The 21,117-nt window shown below is 37.4% G+C and overlaps 1 protein-coding gene across 1 annotated transcript in view; it reads left to right on the top strand.

The window, feature by feature from the left end:
- Window positions 1-21,117, top strand: part of HCN1 (hyperpolarization activated cyclic nucleotide-gated potassium channel 1) — a 197,094-nt gene that overhangs the window by 134,703 nt on the left and 41,274 nt on the right. The window contains exon 5 of the mRNA XM_009894211.1: window positions 9,943-10,089. Coding sequence (XP_009892513.1) covers window positions 9,943-10,089 — 147 coding nt within the window. The remainder of the gene's footprint in view (window positions 1-9,942; window positions 10,090-21,117) is intronic.

The following is a 21,117-nucleotide window of genomic DNA, read 5'->3' as shown; positions in this document are numbered from 1 at the left end:
CTTTTTAAAACAGTAAAAAGCAAATTTGCACAAGATAAAGGACAGACTAAGAAAACAAATCCTATTCAGAAAATTCTCTATAACTTAATTAATTTCTCAATTACACTAATTGAAAAAAACAATAATAAGATTGTGTATTTTGTGGCAATTGAAAGGAAATGTTTAATTACCACGTGTAAGTAAAATGACAGCTTAAAGCATTCTTGCAAGCAACAGTACTCTTTGGGGAGTAATTAGTGAAAAATAGATAGTAAACAGATGATAGCTTTTAGGCTAAACAAATCACTTCAGTTCCGTCTCATGATAAAGAACTATAAAAGTGAACCTCAGGAAACTTACTTTTTATTTTGAACTATGGTTTATTTTAAATTGTTTTTTTCTTTCTGTGAAAATATCTGTATGCTAAGCAGAGCAGCAGTGAAGAAATCAGATTGTAGAAATATCTCTGGATTCATAGTGAATTCAGACATTCAGTGACTGTGGGGTGGACAGGTGAGCTTATTACTTTGCCGCTCCCGAAATATGATAACCAAATGTTTGATTGGCAGGTTCATTGTTTGGTGTCTTTTCTGAACACAACCAGATCTCTGGTCACTTGAGAACAGTATGTGCTTACTCATTTTTGGTATATATGGTTATCATCATAGAAAATCATGCTGAGTAAATGTTAAGGTTAGTGCTAACTTCAAGTTTGACCAAATATTCAGTTAGACATTGTCCTTTGGTGCCTCGACAGTCAGATCAAAAGTTCAGATGGCTCATGGAATAACCTGCCCTTGTAGGCAGAGGACTAATCACAAATAAAAGGTGTTTGTGAAATGGAAGTCATTCCTTTTTCCAATGTGGTTGGGGGAACATATACAAGAAGGGGACAGGGATTTGAGTCTTGTACCCATTTGGAACATGAAGATGTTTCAACATGCAAACCCTTTCTTTCTTTTATTAATAATCCCAGTCAAAGCTGGGATGAAAAGGATTTTGAAAGGATGAACTGTATGAACACTAGACACACAATAACCCTTGCAAAGGGCACAGCAATGTTTCTTGATTCCTGGTTGAATTTCAGTTAGAGGATGGGAGTCCCCATTGGCCAAGTGCATGGAAACTGTCTGCAGCCCTCTAGTGAGCATGAAGCAGAAGCCTAAAGAGACTGTTTTTAATATTAAGACAGAATCAATGAGTTCACTCCTGTACAGATGAAAAAACTGTTGTCATATCAAAGAGAATGACCACTGCAAATCACAAATACATAGTAGCCGCTACTGAAGATAATGCTTTTAAATGTTGGGTGAGACTGAATAGAAGTTGAGTTTAAACACTTTAGGAATATTTATTGAGAATTCTGTGTAGCTTGGGAAGGTGTTTTTGACCTTTCTCTCCTTCCTGTCCTCGAGTAACCTAAAACCCATTCAGGCCCTCAACCAAGGGCAGTACGTCGCAGCTTAGACCTATACTGTGTTTGCATAATGGGAGGGCCTTGCAGTAATGAGGAATACTCATTAGCGAGGTAGGATTCACTTGCCGTATAAAAGAGCTGATCGGTGATGATGTTCTCCACTCAGTCCTAGTTGCCGGTAGCTGAAGGTCCAGGCTGGAGGCGCCAGCGCAGCTAATGCAGAGCAGCGCACCCGGTGTATGAGTGTTCGGTTCCGTAACCGTGAATCCAGGCAGACAAACAGGTTGTGAATGGGTTGTATGACTGACAACGACTGCAGAGAAGAGATAATAACTTCGGAGACCTTTCATCACCTGCCTGACAGTTTCATTAAACAGCAGGGTTTGCAGTCTGAGATGGAAAAGATATGTGTAAGAGTGTCCTGCAGTATCTACGTGCCCGGCCCAGGCTCCCGCAGTCAAACAATGGCTGGGCCAAAAATAGGGGGTCCCCGTCTTTTTTCAGCAGGGGTTTTATCTCATTTACACCACGGTGTGTCAGGAGTAATGCTTGTAGCTGGTGAAATGTTAAGGAGGTAAAGAAGAGGAAAATTGGAATAAATGTGACAAGAGAAAATTGAATGGAAAATCTGTTAAATAGCCATTAACAAATATAAGCTATACAATTCTTCTCATTCCCATTAATCTGTAACTTAATGTATTTTATAATTATTTTAACATAGAACTCACTTACGAAGTTAGACTGGAAGTTCTTGCAAAAAGACAAAAAAAGTGTAGTCTGCTATCTATGATTGTCTCATGTTATTCAAATTCTTCCTGGGAGAATCAAGCCTCAGGGGTTTTTTCAGACATTATTTTTATTTATACAGATCAGATTATTCATTCAGCAAACAGAAGCAATATCACGTGATATGTAGACATACAACCACACAGCTCAGCTAGTGAGTTGGAACTATTGCATACTGGGTTAAGAGATCATTTTAAAAGCGTGTAAACAATCTAATTACTCAAATGACTGAGTGAAAAAAGCGAATTAATTTATTATTTCCTATGAGAGAGAGATAGCTATAATAAAAAGGCGGAAATGTGCCATATGAAACTACATTTTCTTTTTTGCGGGGGGAATGTCGTAGTTTGTACACACCATTTTAGTAGCATTGCATAATAGAATATATGGGACTTAATTGAAACAGCTTATAAAGTGTTTTATCAAAGTGGCTGCTTTAAAATGCACAATTGCATTCAAAACAGTATATTTAAAAAGAAGTTATGTATTTTCATTATGCGGTCTTTGCACAGAATTTTGCAAATCTTTTCCCTTTAATCTTAAAAAGTACATTTTGCTGAGAGACTGTTTTAAAAAGTGATATTACGCCTTTTACCTAAGCAGAAAAACTGTTCCGCTTTATATTCTTTCAGTACTCATTCATTGCACGTGCAATTACCCTTCTGCTGCAGAATGAAATCTCAACAAATGAAATATAGATAAGTTGCTTAAAAATTAATTGCACGTGAATTTTTGGTTAGATGAAACTTCAGTTTGGGTTTTTTAAATTCCTTCATCAATGTAATTTGAGTGATAAGTCAACATTCAGTTGAATACCAAAGTTAAGCATAGTAGACATTAAAGATATTTCCATGAATTGTATACTGGAATGTTATTTTGATATGTTTAATTTTTAACTAGGAATCAAAGTTTCCTGCATATTTAATAGTTTATGTAAATCTATGATCATTTGCTTTCCAAGTCCACTTATACATTTGAATAACTTTGAGAAAGAGGCAATAAAATGTCTCATGTAGTTAACATGGCAAAGCCTCTCCCCAGTTGCAATGTGTGATCACCGTTCAGTTCTATACATGTCCACACAGCTTTTGTCCCCAGAGCTATGTATTAGTGCTGCTTGGGGGCGGGGCAGATATTTTTAATACCCAACATGCTTTCCACAGAGTGGAATTTTCCACCAAAACCATTAACCTTTCCACACTCCAAGAAAATTATATACATTTTCCATCCAAAAACAAAAAAAGGAACAAAACGTGTAATTTACTTTTAGCTTAAAACATTTTATGTTTCATTTTGAATAGCTTAAATATTAAACTGTGTTTGCTTAAACAACCATTGCAAATGCCTTCCCTCCTGGTCTGTATCTTGGGGTACCTGTTGAACCTCCCCTCTTTTCTTGAAAGGTTATCTGTCTGGCACCTCCTGCAGAGAAGTGTGGGACCTAACATGCCATGTATAAGAAAATTAATGTCAACCTGAGACAACATTAAGTGTTTAGATGCTTTGAAACAATTCCCTCTCCCTTCCCCTCTCCCCCTGAGCTATTTCAGAAAATTTTTCACCCTTTTCTTCACTGGAAAAAAAAAAAAAAAAAACCCGTAGGTAGAAAATAAAATCTTGTGCCCAGCAAAGTGAAGGACAAGAGGAGAGGCAAAGCTCCTCGGTTCCTTCAGCTTGTTTCATTTGTTAAAATTTTAGAAGCACAGTTATAACGGCAAATGAAAGTAATCCTTTAGTATTTTCCTGTTGGATCAGATGCTATATGTATGTGTATCACAATAGAAAAGTGCGTATTTTAGAATTTTTAAATAAATTACTATTTTAAAATACATGGTTACAGTTGATATTTAGCCGGTGGGTCAGTGCTCGTCATTTAGACCTCCCCTAGGATCAGTGGAGAGAGAGATAAGGATGACAAAGGCGAGTTTATTTCATCTATACAAGACATGGATTTTACAAGGAGATTAATTGCCCCTTGTTATCTCTCTCTTGTTATGAGAGAGAGAGTCAGGATAACTGGTTTAAATTAGACACTTGACTTTTAGAAAGCTGAACTAAGGTATTGCACTAATGACTTTCCAATCTTCGTTGTCAGTTCACATTTTTCAAGACCGTTTAGCACAGAAAGAGAGTAGTCTTAATTTTATAATTCTAAAAGTTTCTATTCGAAGTCCACTTCCGGTGATAGCCAAGTTTGCTGCCTTGTGATTTGCTTGATTTTTTGAACATCGGAGTAGATGAACAATTACACAGATGAAAATCGTGTAAGTATTAGGATATATAAGAAGTTTCTGGGATCTCTTCTATGTGACACTTGCTATGTAGACCATAATGTGTCGTCTACACAGAAGTGATTAGTGTATGTAGACCTCATCCTGCTCGCACAAGCAAAGCTGGTGTTCTTTGTTCAGCAGTTTTCTTTGTTTCACATGCACTACTGCCAGTCCTTCCCCCACTTTCGTTGTGGGCCCACTGTGAGTTTTCCAGACATCCAGCTGGAGCAAGCCTAGTAGAAAAAGGCATGATATTGTCACTAGGCTTAAATAATACCTTCAGGAGCGTGCTGATGAATTCAGTGATGGTATGAAGCTTAGGATGGTATAAAGCTTCAGATGCTAAGAAAGAATGATTTGAGTTTTGAGAGGTGAAGTAATAGGAACAGGATGAAACTCAGAAATTCAAAATCCAAAGACTCAGGTACGAGTGCAAACTGCTGCTATAAACTGGAAAATGAGGAGCATAGCAATTGCAAGTGGCAAGGAGAAAATGAGGAATCTGCGTGATGAAGCTGCTCATAGAATGACTGCAAACAACCATTTCAATGCATCTTGGTTTTCCACTAGATGGGAAAGAAAGGATAGTATGAAGTATGAGTTGGTGAGACTTCCTTTAAAATATTATGTACAGTTCTAGTAATTGCAATTTGAGAAAGATGAACTCAAACTGGAATGGATGAAAAAGAAGAGGGCCAGTGTGCTGTCTTCTGAACAAAAAGTGGAATAGATTATTTGGACGAGGCTGGCAAGAGACATGATTCCCATCTATAAACAGTCCAGAGAGAAATACCAAGGGACAGGACCTTTTGGAGCTGCTAGATAATTTTGTACTAAGCATTAGTTGATTTACACTGCATATGCGTACATTTAGACTGAAATTTAAAGAATATAGTTCCGAACTATATATAAGACCAGTGAGCTTCTTGAAACTATATTCTTAAAGGATTGGTGGAGCCTAAGTGGTTTTGAGATGGCTTGATTTGGTTATAAGGAGTTATATAATGTGAGGTTTTGCAATAGCAGGGGAATAAATTCAATAACTCGGGGACCTATTTTTCCTAATGCAGTTTAGAAACCATGCAGAGCTGTGATGGTTCTTCACTTGATGTTCATTATTTAGAAAGGCATCATCTTGAACTGTTTGCCTCCTCTCACCTTTCTGCTCCTTCGCAGTGAGCTAGATCTGCATATTACAATCCTGCTTAGATTCTTCTTTTATAAATGGCAGGCAAGCATTTTCAATACTGATGAATTTAGTGCATCTAAATTGTGGGACAGAACTTGCTTAATTCAGCAGAAGGATTTTACAAATGATCCCTGCTTTCTTTTTACATTTGTAATTAGTATATGGGATTTATTTTTTTTACACTTCTCATTGAAAAGTTTATATTCATAAGGCTGTGGCTTTGACTGGATATAGACCTCCGATAAAGTAAAATGCTATTTCCTCTTTTTTTTTTTCTAGTCTGTCTATATGTGATTCATTTTATGTTAACATCTTATACAGTATGTCAAAAACACAATTAAAATATTTTATGAATATACTTTAAGGGTCAAGATTACATTTGTGGTAAAAGGAAAGAGAACCTGAACATAAAGATTTTCACAGATGCTTATAGTTTTTTAGGGGGGAACTTTCCTAGAAGTGAGACTCTATGCCAAGGACAAAATCATTGTATGAAGTACAAAAGGCCTATCGTTCAAGCTGAATTTTTAAGTGAAGGTACAGGGACCTAGGTCCTTCGAAAAATAGTCTGTTATCGCAGTTGTTGAGTGATGACATTTTGGAAAAATCTGATATTGGCACTTGTTCCAGAAAGGTATTCAGGTAGTTTGAGTGTGACCAGATCCAGGTACTGTACATGAATGTCATTAGTTTCATTTTTTTTAACTGATACTGTTCATGTATTTCATATATTTGTATGTTTTACTGTATCAAGGACTGAATATTGAGTTGTAAAGATTATTAGGATTCTGAGAATTTTTTCAGCTAAAAAGGTCAACTTGCTAGTTATGAAATATTATGAGGAAAGGACCTGGTAGGTTTAGCTGATGTACTAAAACATCTTGTGAGAGATCAACATTCAGGTTTCTGTTTTACTGGTTTCACTGGGGTATTGCCTGTATTGGGATACTGCCTTAATTTTAAAGGTTTTTTCCTGCTTCCATTGGAAATCATTATGAAAAGGACCTCACTCCTCTCCTTTGCCTTTTTCCATACCTATTTTTTTTAAAGGTAACTGAATTTTTCTGAATAAACCAAACCAAAACAAACAAAAAAACCCCACCAAGCAAATCAAAATTTTCAATCTAGTAGGAAAAATATACAGTGCTTCCACTCGTACATGAAGGTCCAAGTGTCAGGTCTGATGGATCAGTTACAGCTGTTTTAAATGTGATTAAAATACAAAGTTTTGACAAAATTTAACTTCAATGACAATTTTATCAATGCCATATGTAAAATCACACTTAGAAAAATCAGGGGAAGAAGATACTGAATTTACATATTTATTCAAGGTATTCACAGTGCTAAAGAGAATTTTGAAACCTTTTTGTCATGTAATTTTTTCCCAGAAAATAGTACAGTTCTATTTAAGTTATGTGCATTTTTTTCATGAGTAAAAAATTCCCAACCGTGAAAACCAATATAATTATTTAAAACTGAAAAATGTCTCAATTTCTAACTGTTATTGATATCTGTGGTACCCACGGAGAAAATATTCTTCAGAGTTAACTTGGACAAATTAATGGTTTATTACACAAAATAAACACGACCATATTAATTTTGTCCTCTTTGTATCTTCATTTTAGCACACTTTTTTGCAACTAGCATGTGACACACCACAGTGATGACTAATCGGGAAGCCCTCAACATTGCCAGTAACGTATAGCACGCTGAAAAAATGAACTTGCTTTTCGGGGAAATAAAAAAAGCAATCATTGCTTGGACTGGGTTAGTGAAAGATATCAGTTGCTGAAGAAAAGAACGTTAGAAGTTTTGAGGGAACACTTCATGTGAATGCTGTGACAGAATGTCAAGAAGGGAGTAGTAGTAGCGTGAATGATACCGAATATGAGTCAAAATCACCCTGAGGAAGATTAGGAAAAGATTTATTAGAGGGTGATCGTGATAATATAATGTACACTCACAGGGTCAGATATTATGACATGGAAAGAGACCTTGATAGTATTTTAGATGGTTAAATATTTCTGGGAATTGTGGGAGACTTTAACTTCCTATTTGTAGATTTTTTAAAGAAAATGTTCCTAATATGCAGCTGTCCCCATTATTCTATGTGTTATTAATTTGGAAACGTTTTGAGACACACCGGTGATACATTCCTACTAGTTTTATTTTTTCTGTTTCCCTAAAATTCTCCTGTGTAAGCACAAACCCCGGTAGAGAAAAGAGCTCGCTTGTGTGGGAGGAAGCACCTATTCAAGCAACAGCACTAACGAAAGGGAGCAGTCTAAATTGCTGGCAAAGCAAATTGCTTTTAGCATGAGTGTTCTCTTCTTCAAGGTCATTCTGGTATGAAGGTCCCTTGCGGCTCTCTTGCATTGTATATTTTCTATTAGCAAGGTATTAGTGTTGCTCAAGCACATTTGTATGCAAATAAGGTTGGGTAGAGGGGTGCAGCCCCCCTGCTGGGGCTTTCCCTGTCCACATGTGCTACGACACATGGCACACGTTACATATCCTTCCGTGAGGCCACAGCAACGGAGGGCTGGACGCGGAGACGGAGGGGACATTGCGCAGTGCTGCGCCTTCTTGGCTTTGCTGCAGAAAAGCTGGAGCGCTGCACGGCAGCTGGGACTGCGTGACCACCTTGGTGACATATATAGAGCACTGGGCGGTCTCATGTCCCTTCCCTCTAAGTAAATCCGTGCCTAGATTAGCTGTAACTGATTAGCAGGGTAATTTTAGAAGCAATACTTTGTTTATGCTAGAGCACGTCTGTCTTCTGGTGACCCAGAAGTCTGATTCGAACCCCCAACATGTGGATAAATTTCTTGATACGAGAACAAAAGCCAATGATGAGTATGCAAATTTAAATCTCACTTCTAAAGGAGCGGGGTGAAGATTTCTTGCTTCAGAGGTGCAAAATAGCTGTGCAGAGGTTAAACCAGGCTTACATATTCATCATACATTGTTAAATAGTCCCATGCAAAATTACTTCCCTGTTATTTGTGGAACACATGTTGTACACGTGGCCTTGTATAATCTTTTGCCACTTTGCAAAGCAAAAACTAATTTCAGTTCCAGAGGATGAAGCAGCCTTCAATTATGCAAGTTAAAGGATATATGCTGCAGTTCATCAGGAGTGCATGTACATTATAAATTCATTTAATTGCTCTACAGAGATGCTAATCCTAATTAAGACTTCATTGGCTTTTTCACTGAAAACAGTTAAAATTGCCTAATTAAGTATGAAAAAATGAGGAAAAAAATTAAATTAAGACTCTTTACCTAAGTTTCTGCCAAGTTTTAACTCACCTATAAGTCTGGGAGCAGTTTCATCCTTCTGCGTCTCGGCGCCATATCCTCTTCAGCTGAGACACGGATGGAGGATCTGAGGGGCAAAAGTCTTGGTCAGGCGGTACTTGTCCATTTGTGGTTGAGGCAGCTTCCCCACTTTGTGGGTCTCAGATGTATCATGCAGTTTAGTACAGTACCACTCTGAATATGTTAGTTTGGGACTTTCTTTTCTGAAAATTGTGCTATCCAAAAAGGCTTCTGGAACCACCCAAAGCAGAAGACGGGACAGAGAACTAGCAGAAACAAGGAAACCAAATGCATAAGGTAAAAGAAGTGAGGTCCTCTGAGTCTCCTGGGTCCCGGCATCTCTCTCTTCCCCCACTTTCTATTTTCTGATGCCATGCTTATTTTTCCAGTTCACATATTTCTTCTCTTCATTCCTTCTGAGGAATGCTTTCCTTTACATTATCTCCACAGATTTTGACTTTGTTCTTCAGTCACATTATAAGGATACACAACATTAATATGTTGCACATTAATACAGCATAGACAGTTTCTGAAATTTCGCACCTTAAACTCTCTCTGAATGCAGCACTAGAGATGCAGATACATACTGTGTACAGTTTCCCTGTCTGCTGCATGGAATGAGCTAAAAATGGTGTTGCTGTATTTTCACAGCTTCTAAATAGTTGGGAATTTAGGGAACATATGACAAGTGTGAGGCTTTGGCTTCCAAAACTTATATATTAATGTGGATATTAGCATCAACACTAAAGGCAGTTTCTGTAGTTTATAGTTGTGCTGTCACATGAATAATACTAAAGGAACTAATAAGGAGGAACTAATAAGGAGCGAGGGTTCTCTGACGTACAAATAAAATGTTATCTTTGTAAAATATGTGAAGCCTAAGTGGATACATGATCAAATTTTCATTTTGTAGATGCATTCAGATAGTAAAAAAGTGGAGGGTTTTTTTCTGATTTGTCCTTTTCTTGTCCTGACAGTACAAACAAGTGGAACAGTACATGTCATTCCACAAGTTACCTGCTGAAATGCGCCAAAAGATCCATGATTACTATGAGCACCGCTACCAAGGCAAGATCTTTGATGAAGAAAACATTTTGAATGAGCTCAATGATCCCCTCAGGGAGGTAAGATTAAAGTATTTGAGTAGTTCTTCATCGTATGAAAAACGTCCATGGCTTTTCTGTTTCTGTGTTGAAATACTCTTTCTGATTCTATTCTGTAACATTTAATCTCATTTGACCTAGTGAATGAATGGCCAGGAGAGTGAATTTTATTTTAGATCGACACAAAGAAATAAGTTGATTTATGCTCTGTTCTGCACCAGTCTGTCAGAGTCACTGCTACGCAAGGATGTCAAAGAGTAAAATCCTTAATTGTTGAGAGAAACTCATGGTTTCCTGCCATTCTTTAAAACAGAGAGGGGCTGGACTAGAACGTTCCTGGCTGAAAGTTTTTTTCCGCTCTCCCTACTTGCTAACCATGCATCTGTGCAGATGAAACCACTGAAAGCCACCCACGAAGGGAGAGCTGCTTTGTTTCACTTTGTGAAGCAGCATCCTTGGTTAAGATGGTCTTTACTTGAGATGAGGAAGCTGGAATATGATGTACAAGCCATTAAATTTTTTTTTTTTTGTGTAAACTCTAGTCTGTATTTCAGTTTTGGGGCTTTATTATGCTATGCTATGCTATGCTATGCTATGTTGTGTTGTGTGTGGAAGCAGCTGGAATTTTCTTTGGCACGGTGCTTATGTGGGAGGAACGCAGTGTTCATCTTGCTTATAACAAAGGTAGCTGCTTAATGGGAATATAAATCTCACCGTATTCTGTTGGGTGGTGCTCATGCCTGACCTAGTCAAGGATGTTTCTGTTATCAGTTGGCTGATACCCTCTACTGAAATGAGGAAGAAAAAACAGAGAAGAATGAAGTTGAAAAGTTCAGAGAGAAGAAAGCATAAACAGGGAAAAGAGAAAAGAAACAAGAAAAGGGGAGAATAAAGGAGGAGCAGTCTGATATGTGATGAAACCTGTATAATTTTCAGTGATACCAAGTAATGCCCTTTAGTATTCTCTGCAATAGGAGGAGTGGTGCTGAATATATGTCTCTGTGTGTATATATATATATACACATATATATATATAAAATGTATGTATAACACCCAACAGAGCACAGGATGACATCTGTACTTTTGGAAAGATATGTGAAGGTTGCGGTTTTCTTAACAAGCTTTGGGGCATAAGAAGAGCATAGGTCTGTGATGGATTGTCTGTACCATTTAATCCTGCTCTTTGTTGTGAAGGGACAATGTGTCATACAATCCAAACCCAATCAAGTTCTGTATTTAAAATAGTTATAAGAAACAATGCCTTGCCCATTCACGGGCTCTGAGGGCCGCTGGCACAGTTTTGCCACGTCTGTGTTATGAAAGTCTGATAGTGGCCTCCCTCCTTACAAACCGCCAGCTGGGAATGGTGAACAGTGCCCATGACTGCTGGGTCATTGCTGGATGGTTCACGTGAAAATCAGGCCAAACCCTGATTGTTCTAACATTTTAACAATACAGATGACTGTATTCCAGTGCTTGGGCCCATTTAATTCCCTAACAGAGACATAGCCTGAGTCCTTTCATTGTATTATGAACTTGTAAGTGTTCTGGAGGGCAGGTGGAGGGCTCTGTCTTCTGCATTGCCTCTGCCAGTTTAGCCTGTGGCTCCCCTCGGTAGCTTTTGAAATGTCAAGAGGAGAATGTACTATAAAAATCTAGCATGTAGGACAGGAAAAGTGCGGGAATTATCCCTAGAGTACGGTGACAGTCAAAACATGAATCTTGGCCAGTATAGAGCTTTTGTTTTGTTAAAAGAACAGAAGCATGTACAGATGCATCAGTCGCTGACATCAGAAACAGTTTCATCTGTTTCCGTTAAAGAAAGCACTTCTCCACAAATGAAGTCTAATACCCTTCCATTGCAAAATCTTCTTTCACTAACAACAGTTTGCAGTTATGGCATTCTAATTACCTGCCTTTCCCTCCTTTTCTCTCTCCCTACTTGTTTCCTCCCTCAGTCCCCTAGTCCTGTCCCCTTTCCTTCCTTTTTTCTTACTGCTTAGGAGCAGCAAGGCAAATTTGGTCAAGCATAAAAAACAAAAAGCACTTCTGGGGAGAGATCAAGCATGGAAAATTTCAAAAATTAATGAGCCACTGAAAATGTGGAGTAAGAATAGAATGTCACAGAAGGAGTGGCTTCTGTTTTGCTATGATCATACTGTACTTGGCATGTCATCTTTTTTCTCTGTATTATGTAAGAAAAAATAATTTACTCAGCTACAGTCATGTTGCATACTGCCCTGATGACAACGTAGCAGTTGTTCTAGAAAAAGAACCAAACGAAAAAGAAAAAGTAAGAACTGGACAGTGGCAATGCCAGAACAGGTTTCCCAATGAATCTGTTCAAATTCTGGCAGCAGCTCATGCACTGTGCCCTGAAAACACCGTTTGGGTGTTTGTTTAGTATAGCATTTTGGTTTAATTCTATTTTAGGTACCAGTTCAGTAGCAGCCTGGTAATGAAGGTAGTGGCTTTTTGATGTTACTAATGGAGAAAAAATTAGAACCTTTTAAAGGCAGAACACAGTTGTTTGTATATTAGATGGGATATACCATCTTACATGCCAATAACTGCACAGTGCTGTAATGTCCAGGTGATAGCACAGATACCCTAGCTGCATCATTCAAGAATAAATATGCACTGCGTTTCTCAAGGTTTTATTGAATCCTGCATTTTATTAGACTTTGAATTTAGCATAGGGTAAGAGTTAAACATTCAGAGTCTCCACAAGGCATACTTGGCTTGATGAAAGTAGCTTCTGATGAAGACATTCAACTGAAACTGTTATTTCCTCACTTACAGTAAGCAGAATGAAAAAAACCCATACAAAGTACGCATAATTATAGTATGAATATTATCAAATGTTATAAAAAAAGTTGCAGTGTTTTCAGTTCTGCTTGTTCTCAGACATTCAACTTTACGTTATGGGCTGAAAATTTCCACAGCTAAGGCTCTCTTTAGGAGTAATGAACTTTTTTTGGCCCATATTTTAAAATTTTGGCTCAATCTTTTTTAGCAGAAAAGTAATTATGCATGATATAAATATGATCATTCAACCACTAAAAATAGCTAAAGGACATAGAATTAGCAGTAAAAATCTGGTGTAAAATTAATTCTTACATGATAAATACTAGCTATAAAGCTGTATATGCTTATAATAGAGGTAAGACTCTTTTGGTAAAAAAGGATGGATGTTCATTTTACTGAGCTTCTGAAAATTATGTGTGGAACATTCACAGTAGTTTGGATGATTAAAAGAATGAGAAGCTGAGAAAAGGTTTGATGTATATGTGTGAGTGGCTAACTTTGTTGGGTAAAAGAAATAGAGTCGTATTTATTGTGGGGAATTAACTAGGGCTTCAGAAAAAAAAAGGAAAAAAAGAATCCTGAACATTTTTAAATTTTACAAGGCTCTCTCTAGTTGCCTCATAGCTGAGTAAAGCAACTAGTATCTGACCTGTATCATTCAAGGATAAACTTGTATTAATGGATTCCCTTCAATGAATGGGAACTAGGGTAGATACTTACTAGAAAACGGGACTTAAAAACTTTATCTTCTCCCCAGTTAAGTTAGTTGCACAATTTGGTTATATTAGTCCCATGGTAATGTAGTTAATTGGCTATCCTCAACTCTACACACTCAAATTGAATTAACCATGCATTGCCATATGTGGTGTGCTTCTACCTGCTCATAACGAAAGGTGCTCTTTAGTGAAAGGAAAGAATTACAGGTTTCTTTTCATTAAACTCAGAAATTTCACTCTTACCGAAAAGCATATCCCCTTTTGCACAGTTAGACTTATCTGATAATAACTGTCCAGCCTTCTTGAGAGGAAAATAGTCAGGAGACTCCTGGTAGTTACAATTTTGGTAGAGATGCAAGACTTCAAATTGCTTCTTCCAGGCCACATAGGGTTGCATTCATCAAACCTGTCTGTAGCTCCATACAAGTTCAGCAGCAAGTCTGAGCTAATCATCAGGCTCTCTCTGCACATACCACTCCCCCCCCTCCCCGCCCCTCTCACTGTTAAAAAAAAATTAGCTGACTAGCTTAGAAAAAAGGCTACATCTTCAAACAGCAGTTGACATGTGAAACAAATTCTGCCTTTAAAAGCATTTGCAATTAACTATCTCTCTCCCTTATTTCTTGAGGTAGTAATTAGCAATTGTTAGTGATTAACATGTCCCCTTATACAAATATCATCTCTGGTTCTTCAACAGACAGAGATACTTGTGAAGTTTTCTAAAGTTCGCATTTTGAAACTCAGAATTCTTGCCACCTACATTCTTGAACATCATTTGGTATCAAAAAGCCTTAGTCCCAAAAGTGGTCTTTATAACTGTCATGTCATGAAATGGAGATGGTACAGACAACAAGAAAAAAAAAAAAAAAAAGACAATAAAACCTCACAGCTATGAGAAATCTCTTCCAAAAGGACACCCGAATTGCAGAAGTTAGATGTCATATACGTAAGCAGTTTCATCTAAGAAGAGAGTGCAAGAAATGTCAAAGTGGCTCAGCTCTGGCGTTTGTCTAAGCCACCAGCCTCGCCAGCAGTGGCTGTTGGTGGATACTCGTGGAAGAACGAGAACAGGACAAGTGTTGTGTTTCCATTAGTGGCTCTCCTAGGGTCCCAATATTTTCAGTCCAAGGGATTCTCTGAAGCTGGTGTGATTTCTCTACTGGGTAATCCTTAATACAGATCTCTTCCAATTACTTATTTACACTCCTTTTGAATCCATTTACTCTCTCTGCAACCAGACCATCCTTTGGCAAGGAGTACGGATCTGTACTCTGCTGCATGAGAAACAACCTCCTCATTTTCGGATTGAACCTGGGGCCTACTATGTTTTGGTTTTGATGGCCATTAATTCTTGTAGCAAAAGTAATAGTACAGTCAATTCCTACCCACCCTTCTCATGCCAGTTATGATTTTGTAGACTTCTATGATAACATCCTTAAAACATATTTTTTTGAAGGTAAAGAGACCTATTCTTCTTAACTCTTTCTTGCGTGGAAACCAGCTCACCTCCATGATCATCCTTCTTGCCATTCTCAAAATTTTTTCCTGACTCTACTATAGCCTTTTAGAGATGAGAGCACCAGATCTGCAGCGAGCATACTGGTGTTAGACTAATAATTCATTTCCTAGTAATTCCTAACAGTAATTTGGTCTTTTAATCACTGCCAACCATAGAGTTTACCTTTTTTTTTTTTTTTTTTTTTTAAAATTATAACTGTAAGAGCTAACTCCTAAGAGGTAGTTGATATATTATTTTATTTATTTGCCTAGGAGTATCATTTAACATTGCTGTCCATCAGTAATTTCCAACCAGCCCATAAGACGCTGCTTTTAGATTCTTTTTGACAAGCTGCTTCATCTTTACACGGTGCTGTTTCTGAAATTGAGCAGAACTGTGTGAAATTCTTGGCCTTTGTTATTCCCATAGGGACAGTGAATGTAAGTACATTATGGTACCTATTACAGCCTAATGAGTCAGATGCAAGATTCTGAAAAAGATCCTGCATAGTTCTTAGTGTTTCATCAAGGGTGTCATTTTGTGACAGTTCTTGCAAGGGAAGTATTCTCACAAGAAAATAAGGAAAACCTTCCATTACTGGATTTATAATTGATAATAGCAATTGTGTCTAAGTGAAAACAGGATGGAAAACATCTGTTTGGTAATGTAGACAAATTGAGTATATTTTTAGAGAAACTATTTGGTCCTTGCAAAATCAGTTTAGTAACTTCACTATTTTTTTCCCAGTTGTTAACCTTCTCCTTTTCCCCATGAAAACTTACTTTCTTTTGTAATATCTTTTCTCCTGTTTAATATTTATCTTCTCCCTTCACAGAAATCACAGAACGTTATATTCTCATTTAGACTATACTATAATCCTATGTACAAAGGATGAAACACCTCCAGAGTTAATAGTATGAGGCCAAAATGTGGTGCAATTAGACCACAGTATGCTTCAATCCTTTTTAATAAGTTAGTCATTATGATTTTTGGATACAGGCCATTAAACATTAAAATAATGGTAGAAAATCAAATGAGTTTATTAAAAAACAATAAAGTAGCAGAGTCAACATTAAATTATTGGACATTCCAAACATTTTGCTTCCATAACAACTTATATTCATAAATTTATCTCATAAAAGAGAGAGAGGTAATTCTTTCATTATAGTCCACTGTACTTGATGCTTTTTTATATGCAGTGAACCTTGGTTTGAAGCTTAAAGAGGGGAACTAGGGAAAATACATCAGAATTATAGATGTAGTCATACTGAAACTCATTTAAGTATCTCTTTATATAGCTATATGGAGAGAGTGAATACCTCTATCTAGTGCATTAAAGGTATTTTTCACATAGACACAGATAAAACATAGTTCATACGCTGGAGTACTGAACTCAAGAATGAATTATGCAGCATGTCAGTCTCACAGAATAAATGATGATATAGAACAGCATTATTTATTTGACAAATGCTGAAAAGAAAAAGTATTGGTATTTGTCAAAGATCTTTGTAAGTTATGCCTAAATAGTAATCTAATTATACAAGGCTTAAGCAAAGCCTTGAAAACCTCTTAGGACTATAATTAAGTCTTTTAAAATTAAAAATAGTAACAAATGGGACATTTTAGTGTTGGAAATGGGCAGACAATCACCAGGTGATTGGATTATTGTGTTTTAAGATGCTTTGCTCCACTGGGTTGCAAACTGTGTGCACAGTCAAATCTGTGTCCCAGAGCCCTAAGACAATGAATTTTGATTTCCTGAACTGTGGGGAGTATGCTTGCTCCTCAGTGTATGCACATACACACGCATACATGCTGCAGTTGACACAAAACTTCTGAATAGCCAACCACTTCCATTACTGTTGCACATATTCAAGAAACTTTGATCACAGTCCCTTCTGTGTTTGACATGCTTTGTTAGCAAATCCATCCTGAGCTGAGACATGCTTTGGCAAGTCCAAGATCTAACTGCATCCAATAGTACAGCTAATAATACACCAACAGTTCTCAGTAGTTGTGATTTTGAACAGTCTTGTTACTGCACCTATGAGATTCCTTTGTCATAATTGTTTAATAAATATTTCAGACGTGTCAGTTCTTTCATGAGCTCTTTAAATATACTAATCCAAATCAAATTCCCAAATCTTAGTGCAGTAGTTGTCTTTCATAGAAAGGTAAGTTGTTTGAGAAAAGTACCAGACTATTTAGATGCAAAATAAAAGCTGTGAGAGATGTCAAATCCCATTACAGAAGAGTAAATCCAGTCTGTGCCAGCACCTGTCTGAAGTGCTATTCAGGCATCTGAAGAGCAAAATCAGAAAGGTTTTTGCGGACGCCAGGTCCAGTGCATTGAGAGAACAGCAGCTAATCCAACAGAAGTGCTGTCCCACAGAGGAGAATTCTGCACCATTTCTGTACTCAGTCCAAGGCCATGCTTTGAAGTGCCTGTCATGTCTCAATTTTTAGTGCACCGAAGAGTTGTTCAGCTAGCTGATACCCAGCTACTGCTAGGCACAGAGGGTGGAAAGAGTCAAGCTCTTTATTTTTCCTTCGTGCAGTTTCTGCTGAAAGCCAGGAAAGGTTGCTACTCACCAGACAATGCTTACCACAGCATGTTCATTCCTATTAGGTCTGAATATGCTATTGCAATTATAGGTGACGGTGCTGATTTTTAGGAGGTTAAAAATAATAACAAAGTACTTCGGATGACTTCTGAGTTAGTTCTCCTTATGTAAACACATTCTTTTAACATTGTGCTTGCTTTGGCTTGGCTAGTGTCCTCTCTGGTAAGATTTGGAAAGTTTTGGTTTATTTAGCTAAGACTAAATGATCTGTTGCCCTAATCCTGAATTGTGGCTACGCGTCCATTACACTAAAACAGCAGAGGTTAACACATTTTCCCCTGAACCCTTTAGAGAATAGCTGAAGATAAATGAAAAATAAATAAATGAAAATTCTTGATGCAGGGTTGGAAACTACGTGGTCTGTTTTAATTCAAGATTAGGAGGCGCGGGATCTGGCTACAGGAGAGCAATGTAGCATCTGCCAGGGCTGTCCATTTTCCCCTCGTGGGATTCTGCAGTAAAAGGTGATGACACTTGCATGAGGGGAGTGTGGGAAGGGGAAGGGAGAAAGCAGAGGGCAGGATGCAGCCCTGATCCCAGTGGAAAATGTGCTGAAGACAAGACGGGGATACATAGTATGGATGTGCCCACATCCCTTTCCTATACATCTCATCCTTGGAGGTGGAAGGGGGACATCTTTTCATTCTTTTCACTGTGGAATTTAAATTCTGGATCCAGAAGTAAGCTAAAGTCTTTTGAAGCGTATTTGTTTGGAAATGGTAAAAGTGCTGTGGGGGTCATGTAATACAGAAGTTTGTGTTGAATGGGCACCCTTTAAATGTGCCAGTGCCCATGAAAGTCACCACAAATAAAGATTAGAGTTGTGACTCACCACCAGCAAGAGGAGATAAATATGCCGTGAACTGTCTGATGCAGAAGCAAATGCATGTGCCTATTTTTATGCACTTGGTTGCACACTATGATTATGGTAGTAACAGCATACAGAAGGGTACACAGATTTTTCCCACACATAGATTTGGAGTTGTGTTTTAAAAGCATGCGATCTTAAAGGCAGAGACAAGGAGAACAAAAAACTACAGAGCACAAAATATGTTCTGAATGCACATTTATGAACCTTATTTCCAGTTGGTACAGTTATGATTTAAGAAGGTAAATCTTGTTGAAGTTGTGGGAGACATCCAGGTTAAACTCTGCACATCTTGGCAACGCTGGATTGCTGTTTTGCTTTTTTTCCTAGCGCCACTTGAACAAAAAAAAATTTACATTATTTTGAAACCTGCACAAAACTTTGTTTAATCTGTAGTTTTGGACTGTTGCTGTTATCTAGCAAACACAATAAGCAACTGCAATCTTTTCTCCAAAAATTTTCTTGCAGGCAAGCCAAAGGTGAAATGATTTTTTTCTAACATCTTAGTACCTGAAAAATCAGAGGTCTCCCCCTCAGCTGCAAAATAATCTTTTGAAAGTCTAATCTCTTTTGATGAAGAGTCTTTACATAAGAGATTAATTGGAAATGGCAATTGCAAAAATTTTTTGAAATTACTTATAAATGGACAGATAATGAAATTTAGCATCGATATGGACGCACAAGGTGTTAAATTACACTTGTTTAATTTAAAGATAAGCGTCTAACACTGAAAGAACTTGCTGTCCGATATTTTCAGTGATTAACAAGGGTCTTCCTCCCCTTGAGACTAAACTACAGCTATACAGGATTGTTAGAGATGAGTGGAGTTAAAAGCTGGTGTAAAATGTGGAGTCTGATGCTGTGAGTACAGGTACAGACTTCCTTGTAGCTCCTGGGCTGAGTTCAAGGCAATAGTTTTTGTCTGTTGTCTCCATCTCTTTTATGGTACCTTCACACAGTCCTGCTCAGTGGTAGCACTGGATCCTCAGCCAGCCTCGGCAGAAGTCGAGCACTGACTGGCGAAGAGTTCCCCAAAGAGGATTTTAATCTTCCGGCTTGTCCTGTGGAGTCTATGTTTGTTAATTTTCTTCTGAATAAATCCATTTTTCTTTTCCCTCATTTGTGAGAAGCAAAAACTCTGTGGTTGTTTGAGAGGACACTGATAAGGTGCCCTAAATCTCATGCAGTTGCAAGTTTTATGAGCTAATCATTCCATGTTTGTGTTCTCTGATCACTATAGTACATTTGAAGCCATGGATGGTGCCTTGCTAGAAGGCTAAACTAATTTGTAGATAAAATAAATACCTGTGTGCTTATCTATATTTTGAAGAAAAGCCACATTCTTTGTAAGTAATAGTTTTCATTTTAGCCTGGATTGCAGTCGATAGTTAACTCTGCAACTGAAAACTATTCTCTATTTCTGTGATCTCAAGAATGTCACTTACATGTATTAAAAATAAGTTTACTTCACAGTGAGGAGTTTTTTCTTGTATTAAATTGAAAAACAGGAAGTGAAGATGGGTCAATGTCTGTTGACAAAGTAAGGAAAGAGTAGTACTGAGAATTGCTTGAAAAATATACCTGATGAGAGCATTATGCTATAGGAGTTGTAACAGATTATTTGGGAAGTACAGTGGCTAATACAGACATCCACAGTCCCCAAAACAAAAATCTAGCTACTCATTGTACCACTCATTGCCACACATTGTATAAACACTTCAGTATTTATGAAAATAGGAGTTTTCATAATCATCCCCATTTCACCAAGAGTAGAAAGTCTCCCATCAGTATGGGCTGGAAATGAAATAGTTCATGCTTTTTAGCATCTGGCACAAAATAGATTCACTACTGAGAGGAAGAGAAATTCTGTCAATATTATGTGTGGATGGCTTAATATATAACAGACCTTGAAAGAAATTAAGAAGCAATGACATCTGTAGAGATGCAGAAATGGAGGTGTATGTAGCTTGCTTTGTCATTCTCTTAACACCAGATACGGTCTTCATAATATTGATACTCACAGCAATGGGACAAACTTAGAATCTGAGAAAGAGGTTAATACCCTTCCTGAGCCATTATTTAAAGTTCATGGCTGGCCTATTTTTAGGTCACCATGTGAGAAGATATTTGCTGAAAATAGATACAGATCATGTGTCCTTGCAGAATATAGAACATCAGGACATTTCATTTCCAAAGAACATAATTGGGACTGGGAGCAGAATCTTCTTTCCTCTCACCTTTTTGCTTGTAGATTATAACTTCTGTTATACAAGCACCTACTCACATGAGTTATATTAACCTCTAAATATTTAACTAAAACTAATTTGAAATACAGTTCTAATGGGACACATTAATTAGTTAAACTTTGATTTTTTTGCGTTAAATGTACAAATATGTAATTGGTACACATACAGATATGCCCATTTACACATATAAATATACACGTGGGAGAGCATATATATGCACACATGCACAAACTTTCAGGCACATAAATGCAAACACCTGTATCCAAGATGTATGTGTGAGAAGAATACT

Source organism: Charadrius vociferus, unplaced genomic scaffold (genome assembly GCF_000708025.1).
Source record: "Charadrius vociferus isolate BGI_N301 unplaced genomic scaffold, ASM70802v2 scaffold70, whole genome shotgun sequence".
Lineage (NCBI taxonomy): Eukaryota > Metazoa > Chordata > Aves > Charadriiformes > Charadriidae > Charadrius > Charadrius vociferus.
The sequence above is the reverse complement of the archived record's forward strand: the minus strand, read 5'-3'. Positions and strand labels throughout refer to the sequence as shown.